Here is a 10,658-nt window from a genome sequence, read left to right on the forward strand (position 1 = left end):
GAGATTACAGAGAAATGCATTGTGGGAAATTGAGTTCGGAACAACACGCTAGCTTCTGAAACTACAAGTTCCAAGGCAGGGTTGCCAAGTCTGCATGGGTACCCTCTTCATCAGTAGCAAACAGTGGGTGTATTTGTTATAGATATTTATGGCTTATCTAATTTTTTTTATTTAATACACTATTTCACCTGTTAACTCACTACATTTTAATTCTAACCAAAGTATATACAGTCCATGTGTAACAAGTTACGCATTTAATGTGTGCGTTTGAAAAAGGCTCCAAAGTACAATAAAAACTAGTCCATAAAGCGGAATAAACATGGATGTGGCAACATTGCAAGGTTGCGGGTGAAGTCGAAAAGTACTTTGTGACTGTGGGAAATGTAGTTCCAAGATGTAAACAGACTACTCTACATAGTTAAGATACGTTTATAAAACTTTCCAGTAAACATTGCTTGCAATGACTAAAATAATGTATTAACGTTTTTATGGCAAATGTAGGCACGAACGAGTATTTTATATAAATACAAAACCGCTTTTTTGGGAACGTTACAGCTTTATTACTGACTATAAAACTACAATTCCCATGTTGTCACTGCTGGGCGTTTTGAAAACCTGATGACGTACTTCCGCTAAACTGGACAACTTTCAGAAAAGATGGAGAACAAAGTTGAGCGTGCGGCTAATGGCAAAAACGTCTCTCTCCCTATTTCACGTGTAAAATTAATCATGAAGAGCTCTCCGGATGTGTCGTGTATTAATCAGGACGCCCTTTTCTTAACGACCAAAGCGACGGTAGTAGTTTATAGCAGTAGTTTTGCTAGTTCAGCTAGCAGCTGCTTTAGCTTTAAGCTCATTGCACTGATAGACTGGAGCTAACTGTTAGCTTAAGCTGTTAAGAGGTTATGAATGAGATTTTGCTTTATTTTTATATATAGCAAAGCATTTATATTTTCAAATATCATCAGCTTTAGAAAGATATGAATTGTTTAGTTATTACTTTGTATGCGCCACTGTAGCTGTCGTATCAAACTGACATTTAACTGGTGTTACGAACTTTTCAGGGGAAAGTAGCTAAAAAGTAGGCAGAAGTCCCCCGTGTGACGTCAGGCACTAATTTACATCTTAATTACATGATTGTGGTCATTTGCATATCCAAACTCTTGTAGGCGTGAACTGTCCAGCGTTTTTTTTAGTCGCTACATAGCTTCTGAAGCTAACCACAGTTTAAATAATGCACTTTCTGAAAATTAACTGTTTGTATTACTTGTTGTGTGTTAGGCTTCATACTAGCTTCATCGACAGGTTAGCAAAATAAGCTAACTCTACTAGCTATATACTTCCTTTCAAACTATGGTGGTCAGTGATTAGTTGTTAGGAGACAGCAGTGATCAGTGATTGGTTGTTAGGAGACAGCAGTGATCAGTGATTGGTCATCAGGCTTTACACAGTGGTGGTGAGTTAAGTGAACCTGCTCTCTCAATGCGTATAACCAGCAGCTGTGATGTGAGCTGAAGAGCCATATGGAGTGCGGCTCAATAAGTCAGTAGATTTGTCATTAGTCATCATTGTTATTTATTTTTATTTAACCAGATAAAGTCTCACTGAGATTAAAAATCTCTTTGTCAAGAGAGACCTGGCCAAGAGGGCATCATAAAGTTTCACCAAGCAAATAGACATCAAATGGATATAATACAGTTAAAAGATTTAAAAAATAGCAATTATCTGCAGCAGCATTTACCAGTGGAGCCAGCTTTCAGCTTCTTTCTTGACATAAAGCACTAAAGCGGCTAAAGTTGTCAACTAAAGTTGTCAGATCTAGCAACAAATTCACTAAGCTGGCAACACTGTCAGAAATGCCTCCCTTCTTATTCCCTAGAATAACCATAGTGCATGATGGGTATTCTGTACCTGCTTTGGACACTAACTTATTGCAGTGCTCAGTGGATTTTCTTTAGATATGGAAAGAGAATAGCAAAACTTTAAATTTAGTGAGTTGATTTTAGGCATAAGATTCATTCAGAGTTTGAGTTGAATATGTAACTTTTTTAATTCACTGCCTGCTTAACATGCATGTGTTCTTCTAGGAGCTTTTTGTCCAGCACTTGGCTTTGACCTCATACAATAATGGCTCAGGAAAACAGAATGGCACCCTGTCCTACAGCGATCTGGCTAACACTGCAGAGGAGACAGAAACGTTCCAGTTTCTCACAGGTGAGAGCTTTGTGTTCCTCTGAGGTTTAATGCGCTGTACACTTAGGATGTCTTGTCAAATTTGATAGATACATAAGAGAATCTTTAGTCGCAGTTTCATGAGTTACACATGGATTTTATCAAATAGTATGTAGAGTTTGTTTTATTGATACATTTTACAGTATGTTCAATCAGACAGTGTGGTGCAGCACAACACAGTTACTAATCTGAATTCAGAACTATCTGAAACAGACTTATAACTGATGTTGTTGCTTGTCTAACACACAGAATAAATTGTTGAGCACAGAGTTTGTTGTACTGGCAGAAGGCACACCCAAACAAAGGGCAAATACTTTAATCAGAGACAAAATTGAGTGCAGATTTTGTCAGACAATGTTAAAGTACAACAAAAATACAAAATACAAGAACTGTAAATGCTGTTCTATCAGGCCTATAGTCCACTACATATGTTTTATTATGTTATACACAATGTAGTGAGTGAAAACTGATAACAGGAAGTAGTTTGGGATTTGGCCTGACTTGCATATGGTGGATTTTATATCGATCACAGGAATGTCAAGAAATGAAAAATGTAGCTAAATTTCAGCAACAGCAACTTGAATCTAATCTGTTTTATAAACTTGATGTTGTGTCAAAGCCATGAGATAAGACATTCAGAAAGAGAAAAAAAATGGTAGACTACATTACTACCGTATATTGCTGTGCCAAAATAGGCAGAAAAGCGTTTTGCCAGAGACATTTTTAAGATAATTCTATATCTCCCTGTTCAGTATACATGGTACCTGGGTGAAAACCTTTTATACAATTTGCACACATGTCAAGCAAAAGTGCATAAAATAGCCAGATATGAATAATGATTTTGTCAAAGTTGAGCAAACATAATCTAAAAACCAATATGGTGTCCAAGATTAAGTCCTGATGAGCACACAGATCAAGCACAAGAATATAGATAAGAGATTATGCATGTTATTGTTTTGGAAAACTGCAGATGCTGGGTGTTTCAGGGCTGATGTGTAATCACAGTAATGACAGTGATGGCTCAGTGGTTAAGACTTTGGGCTACTGACCAGAAGGTTGTGAGTTTAAATCCCAGCACCATCAAGCTGCCACTGCTGGGTATCCTGGCTGACCGTGCACTCTGACCCCAGCTGTCCTAACAAGATAAAATGTGAACAGATCTATGCATATTATGATGTGACAATAAAGCCTGTCTTGCCTGTATCAGTATGAGTCATCATATTGAACCATTAAAGTAGAAAAACTGTATCAAAGCAAAAAAAAAAAAAAATAGTGAGAGAGAGAGCTTAAAAAAAACAATGCCTTTTCCATGTTTTACACTCCCTGTCTTTCTCCCTTCTTAGATATTCTTCCAAAGAAAATCTTGGCTAGGGATTATCTGAAGTCCCTGGAGAAAATGGAAGCGGAAGAAGAAAACTGATTTTGTTTTTTTGGGGGGGAAGCCCATAAGCAGTATCTGTTACTTCAACATCATTCTTAAAAATTGTTTGATGATAACACAATGTGAACAGGTAGAAAAAAAAAAGAATAGTTTCCTCACAGCAGATAGCAGGAGATGAACTCCAGGGCATCTCATCCAAATGAATATGTACAGTTACAATTCAAGTGGTGACGTACAGTTTTTTTTTTTTGTTGTTTTGTATTTGGATATGTAGTGGCCTGATCACCACCAAACTACCTGTAGCTCACAGCAAACTGCAAGGCAGAGTGGCCACTTTAAGTGTTTCATCTGTTTATTTATGTTGTATAGCTGTTGATTTGCTCCTACAGCTCTTGCATTTTTGGTCACAAGTGGCTCAGATTCTGAAATTACAGCTGCTTTAAAAGCAGTTACTCAGGGTGTACACACTGTTTCATTAAATGGGCATTAAGATGTCAATATTTTTTTTATTATACACCTGAAGATAAAAACTGTCTCGCTCTTATTGTGCAGACTGTGAAATAAATACTTACAACTGATTTTTTTTTTTTTTGCATGTAACTGCAATGATATGTTTGTTTGAAATCTGTGTTAATCAAAAAGATGCACGGACATCCTGCAGGTTTAATCACAGTGTCCTTTACTGTAGATCAGAATTGAGTATACCACTTTTCTGCTGTTTCAGCTGATGACATGCACTGAATTTCAAAGTTGTGAGTCTTTATACTTGAAATTTGTGTAACAGCTTAAGTTTTGTATAGTGTACTGTATGATTTTTGGTGTATATTTTTCAGTAAATAAATCTTTGCTTTCTTATTTGCTCAGCTTTAGTTTCGTTCTGGTCCTGCAAAATGACATTTAAGAATGTCGAAATGATAAATCATGCCACGTAACCTAGCACTTTTTTATTGAATATTACTATGATAAATCTAATTATAAAATTGTCTTGTTACTTCATGATTTAGAAAAACATTCACTTACTTGTGGAAAAAAATGGTGGGTGACAGTTCATGATACAATATGTGTCAATATTTATGACATTTTAAAAAGTATACAGAAGTAATTTAGTGATTTTATGTTTATTTATAAAATATACAAAATACACCAATCAAGCAGCTGATGTAAAAAAAAAAAAAAAAAATTTAGAATTTAAAAATATTTAACATCCAATCAGATTTTCCTAACAGTAAGTAACAATGCAGTTGTTCAATGTTATGAAAGTACTTGTAATCCTCTCTGAAAAGTATCTTAAAATAAGCTCTCATGACATCAATACATTACCATATCACCTACCTTTAATACTGAAACAGAGGTATAATACAATAAAGAGGGTCATGCTTTAGGTGTAAAATCCTGCTTCCTCACAGGCATGCACTGCACTGTAAAGTGTCTGCTGTAACTTTTTTTTTACTGGTTCAGTATTAGGGTTAGTCGATATTGTATGGCGTTCAATGTCCTCTCGAGTTTAGAGAGACGCTGCTCCAGAAGAGCTGCCATTTCTTCTCTGCCATTTATGGAGCTCATGGTGTTTGCAATCTGCTCCTTTAAACTGGAAAGAAGAGAGACTTTATTCACTTAATCATGTTAATCATTGGCATTTGATCATTTCAGTATTTGAAATAGCAGCTTTTTGTGACTAAAACTGAGATCTGAAAATAAGCTAAACCTTATCATCTAATATTACTGAATATTAAATTCAGTAATTTAAAATATTAAATTCAGTAACTTTACTTAAAGTTTGTTTCATAATAGATTTTTGTCACATGTTCACACCTCTGATGTCAACAGCTTTTATAAAGCTTATGAAAGTGTTTTCATTCATATTTACCTTATGAACAGTTCTTCAGTGCATGTCATCACCTTTACTTGGTGGTTTGCCTGATGCACAATTATGTACAGTGGATAAAAAGTCTACACACCCCTGTAAAATTGCAGGATTTTGTGATGCAAAAAATGAAAACAAGATAAATTGTGTCAGATCTTTTTCCACCTTTAATGGGGTAGAGCAATCAACAAAATTCAAGTAAAAACAGTAGAAATATTTTAAGGAAATATTGATGAATAGTTGATGGGTAGTTGGGATAGGATGAATAGTTCCAAATACCAATCTATTTTGGCAAAAAACCTGCAGGTCTCTGTTAGACAGCTGAAGATGAAGAAAAATTTCACCTTCCAGCACAATAATGATACAAAGCGCAAATCCAAGTCAACAAATGAATGGCTTCAGAAGTAGAAGATCAACGTTTTGGAATGGCCCAGTCAGAGCCCAGATTTAAATCCTATCAAAAATCTTAGGAGCCTTTCATTCCTTTTCATATGTCAAATATGAATCATTGCACATTTGTAACACAAATTGTTCACAAAGATTCCCACATATGCCTGAAAGTAGCTTTAACACCTGTGAAACCAGGTTGTTGTGAGTTTTTTCTTTTTCCCTAAAATTTGTTTTTCACTTGAATTTTGTTGGTTGCTACAGTGCATCACATTACAAGTGGAAAGAGATCTGACATGATTAATATTGATTTCATTTTTTTTTTTCATCTCAAAAACCTGCAATTTTACCAGGGGTGTGCAGACTTTTTATATCCACTGTATATGTGGATATGATGTTTGCATATGCATATGTTGCTGCCTCACAGCTCCAGGGTCTGGTAATTGTGTCCTTGGAGTTAACTGGCAACTCTAAATTGCTCCTAAATGTGAATGATTCTGGAGTTCTGGAGTTTGGTGTATTCCAGTCCAATTTTTTTCTTCTTAATGTTATGCCATTCCAGTTAAGCCATCTTTTTCTCTCAGCTGTACCTTTTTAATATGGTAGAGATGCAGTTTACCTTGCAAAGGTATCATGTCCCCCAGCCTCCTTCCTCTTCTCATCCAGGTCAATGAAGACCTTCTGAATGGATTCTACAGTCTGAGAAATGCTCAGGTGATCTTCCCGAACCCCTTGGACATCCATCATGGCCTGCTGCTCATATGAGAGTCCACCCTCCTCCAGACCGCTGGCCTCAGTCACTGCGTGGAGTGCTGCTCGGTTCTGCAGCACAAGCAGACGCGTCTCCTCGAACTCCTCTGGCCCTGCTATGTCTTCCCAGCACACAGGAGAGGACGGTGGCAGCCAGAAGCGCTGAGTGCAGTTTGCTACATGTCCAGGTGTCTCCGTGACAAAGGGACTGTGAGCAGGGAAGCTGTGCAGCAGCTCATGCAGGCCGGAGCCCCAGTCCCAGTTTCTGTCCTCTATGTCCACGTCAATGCTGCCTCCAATGCGGCACACGGTGAGAAGGACCAGGAGAAACCATGCCATCCTGCTGCAGCTAAGAAAAAAAAACACTGTTCTCAGTCCTGTTCCTGAGAAACTTTAGATATTTTTTTCTCAAGGGTTCAGGATTCATTGGATCATTAGGGTTCTTTGTCTCCTATAAGGGTTCTACTTTCTGATACTTTCTGATAGAGAAACACACTGTTGTAGGGTTGCACATAAAACTTTTAAGGGTTATACCAGATGGATATCCGAAGAACACTTAAGAGTTCTACATTTTCTAGGAGCGCAGCATAGCAACATTTTCATATTTGCCATTTGTACATAAAGTGAAAATTGTTCTGACGTTGGCTGGTGCTCATAAAATGCTTATAATTAAGGAATTCCTGGCCATCTGTATAAACACACAGTGCTTTGTGATAGCGGGCCATTTAACCCCATCCTGCCATCAGAACTGTAATGCGAAATTCATGCCAATGTTCCCAGCTTAGTGACTTTGTCACTAGATTTGGTGACTTTATAGATCATTTTACTGACTTTATTTCAAAGAAAGGCCTAGCAACAAATCGAGTCGCTTTTTGAGAAGACATTAGTGACTTCCTGCACTCGATACGGCTCTCAGCTCACATCACACCTGGTGGTTATCTGAATTGAGAAAGTAGGTTCAGTCAACTCACTACCAGTGTGTAAAGTCTGACTGAGTTACGTTTATGAGCCATTGTTCCCTACAACCACTCAGTGATTACCATTGTTACCCAGTGACCAATCACTGATCACCATTTTCCCAGTGACCAATCACTGATCATTGTTGTTTCCCAGTGACCAATCACTGATCACCATTTTCCCAGTGACCAATCACTGATCATTGTTGTTTCCCAGTGACCAATCACTGATCACCATTTTCCCAGTGACCAATCACTGATCACTGTTGTCTCTCAATGACCAATCACTGATCACTGTTGTTTGGCCTAGCTGCACACTTCTTTGTTTTTCATTTTAAACTCTCTTCTTGATTATATTTACGAGTACCAAACCGGGAGTTATTCCGTCTGTAACCATTTCCTTCATGTCTACTCTGCTGCTTCTTTTTGTATGTGTTCTTGACTTAATGCACAAAGTAAATAGTTACTTTCTTTTACTTACTTTAGTGTCATGACAAAGGACTTTTTTTTATAACAAATTTTATAGTCTATTATTTTGTATTCTGATAAACTATATTCTAAGTGTCTCCAAAAAATCTCCTTCTTCGTGTAACACGTTTTGTTTTCCAAATGACCATGAAGATTCAAGGAATAGGCAAATCATTGTATGACGTCATCTGGTGACTTCTAGCGACTTTCTGAGCATGCATTAGCTACTTTCCCCTGAAAAGAGTCGGCAGCACTGACACACAACTCTGAAATGTGTTAAAGCGACAGAACGTCAGCGCCGCATCTCCACTTGTTTATTTATTTGTTTGTTTGTTTGTTTGTACCTACAATTTCCTTTCACGCTTGAACTTAAGCATCTAAACCACGTCGCCTATCGCATGCTAGACATTTATCTGTTATTTATAGAATTTATAGAGTTTTATAGAACCAACAAACACTAAACTCTGGAAACTGAACCTGATACTTGACTGAAAGTCCTTTAAATAAAAAGTTGGATTTTTGAATAAAGGTTATCAGAAGTTATGACCTTACCTTTAGTGAGTGAAGTGAGGCGTTGTTTGCTCGCTCCGATGGGGCTTTGTGTGTGTGTGTGTGTGTGTGTCTCCAGTCCTCACAGCTGGAAAATCTGACTCGCTCTCACTGCACCATTTGTTTGCCGGTATTAATTAACCCTGAGAAACACACGACTGGTTATGATGTGAATGTGGAGTTTAAAAACCTTAAAGGTGAAAGAACTTAAAGAACAAACACCACACAGCTTCTGGAAAAGCCCACAGCAGCCTGAGCTCTGTCACTGGCTCCATTCTTTAAAGTATGATCACTGGCAGGTTTTTACATGTGATAGATCAGGATAGATCCGACCTCATGGCTTTGGATGTCACAAGAATTAAGTCGTAAAGAAAACAACTAATAAAGCTGCTCTTATCATTACCTTGGCTTTTTATATTCACAGATCCCTGTGCTTGCTCGCCTGGAAACCTGAGCTGTGATCATCTGGCTGAAGCTGTGATCCAGGATAGAGCTGAGCAGCTGAGGGTTAAGAGTCTTGCTCAAGGACTCTCAAGGACTCAAGGTTTATGTTACAGTTCACATCCAGTTTTAAAGAGGCTATAACAGCAATCTGTGTCTTCAGAGAATTTAAACTTCTGTAAAGGAACTGGTTCATTCATGAATTAAAGTACTCCTGAATATGTAAGGAATAAAACATCATGGTGTGCTGTTATAGGAAAATAATCAATAAGGAGGCAATGCCTTCCCACCTTGAAGGTGGTTATTTTCCAGCCAAATGGTTTCATGGTAATTTGTCTAATACCATAGCAATTTTTTTCCTTGATCAAAGAACGACAGCTCATACTTTTTTCGTCTGTTTATAGTCAAATTTAATTGTCAGCAAAACAAGTTAGTTCCTGTTATGACTTACATTACGACAGCTAAAATCGGTGGTTCCCAGGCCAGCCTGTATTTTCCGTCTCTTGAAGTTAAAAAAAATGCAGCTTGTCATGTTCCCAGAAAACGACAAAGCCCTCTGCCCTGATTATGCTTCAGTTTTGGAAAACTTAAAGTTACAGCTGTTACAAAGCTCTGATACTGGAGACTCCTTCCAAAAATGCTAAATAAATAGCCTGCTCTCAGAAAACGTCATATCAAAAAGTGGTATCAGCACTGTGCTCTAATAATTTTAAATCTATGTAAAACAATAAGCTGTAAGGTATATGTTTAAAAAACCTACTAAAATTGCAAACTATAAACATCCCTTGTCATCCTACCACTTCAGATTGCCAGTTACCACTGACATTAGCTAACTTAGCTAGCTTGCTGCTTAATTGCTAGTAAACTAGCCCACATGTGTTCAATTTCAATGCTTTTGCTTTCATTAACATTAGCAAGTTGCTTAGCTGGTTAAGTAGCTAAACACTAGTACTAGCCTGCATTTGTCTCAGGTGGATACAAGTTGGATTTCTGTGAGTTTTGGTTTGTATGGTCATATTTTTGATGATTCATTTAATAGACTTGAAACCTGTAAAATAACACCCAAGATTTTCTTCATCATCTAATCTTGGACATAAAAGGTCCAAAGTGGTTAGTGACACCACAAGTTCATATGTAACACTCCCCAAAAATTCAGAATTTCTGAAAGTTTCTGTTCTGTTTTTAAATACAACAAATTTAAAAATTATAAAAAATACAACAAACACCAATCAATATAATATATATATATATATATATATATATATATATATATCAATATATTCATATCAATATCAATATAATATATAATTTTAGGAGTACTTTACAGACAAAATTAAACACAATGACAGCTGATTTGAAAACATGAATTGTAGGATTTGTAGCAAATGTAAAAATGTAAAGATAGAGGACTACACTCAGAAACAAGTCAAATGTTTATAGCTTACTGTTTCAGACACTTTGCCTGAGGCTACTTTTTAATTCTGGACTCTAGACATGGTTTTTGGAGTTGAGCTGTACAAAGAGTAAGAGAGCAGGATGGAAAATCAAAGTCTCTTAACTGGATGACTTGATGCTTTTACGAGGCCCTGTCTGTGGTTTCTATTATAAGCACACATTTTCCTGTTGATGC

The 10,658-nt window shown here is 37.0% G+C and overlaps 2 protein-coding genes across 6 annotated transcripts in view; one reads left to right on the forward strand and one right to left on the reverse strand.

Moving 5' to 3' along the window:
• Nucleotides 1-607: 607 nt before the first annotated feature.
• Nucleotides 608-10,658, forward strand: part of chrac1 (chromatin accessibility complex subunit 1) — a 99,321-nt gene continuing 89,270 nt past the window's right edge. The window contains exons 1-3 of one of the 2 annotated variants that reach the window (XM_053228370.1): nucleotides 608-795; nucleotides 2,088-2,214; nucleotides 3,576-3,663. In XM_053228370.1, the coding sequence (XP_053084345.1) occupies nucleotides 658-795; nucleotides 2,088-2,214; nucleotides 3,576-3,652 (342 nt within the window). In that variant the 5' untranslated portion in view covers nucleotides 608-657 and the 3' untranslated portion in view covers nucleotides 3,653-3,663. Of the gene's footprint in view, nucleotides 796-2,087; nucleotides 2,215-3,575; nucleotides 4,469-10,658 lie in introns of those variants that run through there. The other variant, XM_026929455.3, reaches the window with a different exon arrangement.
• si:ch211-57n23.1 (uncharacterized) lies at nucleotides 3,128-9,857 on the reverse strand. 4 transcript variants are annotated; one of them, XM_053228369.1, is made up of 3 exons: nucleotides 8,991-9,219; nucleotides 6,484-6,963; nucleotides 3,128-3,367 (listed from the first exon to the last, which is right to left on the reverse strand). In XM_053228369.1, exons 1-3 carry the CDS (start codon nucleotides 9,050-9,052, stop codon nucleotides 3,313-3,315), a joined length of 597 nt encoding a protein of 198 aa, XP_053084344.1. In that variant the 5' UTR covers nucleotides 9,053-9,219; the 3' UTR covers nucleotides 3,128-3,312. The 4 variants fall into 4 exon arrangements, with proteins under 4 accessions (XP_053084344.1, XP_034154291.2, XP_034154290.2 ...); XM_034298400.2 differs by lacking the exons at nucleotides 3,128-3,367; nucleotides 8,991-9,219 and adding exons at nucleotides 4,533-5,201; nucleotides 9,480-9,857; XM_034298399.2 differs by lacking the exon at nucleotides 3,128-3,367 and adding an exon at nucleotides 4,533-5,201 and having other exon boundaries at nucleotides 8,991-9,205.

Source organism: Pangasianodon hypophthalmus, chromosome 23 (genome assembly GCF_027358585.1).
Source record: "Pangasianodon hypophthalmus isolate fPanHyp1 chromosome 23, fPanHyp1.pri, whole genome shotgun sequence".
Classification (NCBI taxonomy): domain Eukaryota; kingdom Metazoa; phylum Chordata; class Actinopteri; order Siluriformes; family Pangasiidae; genus Pangasianodon; species Pangasianodon hypophthalmus.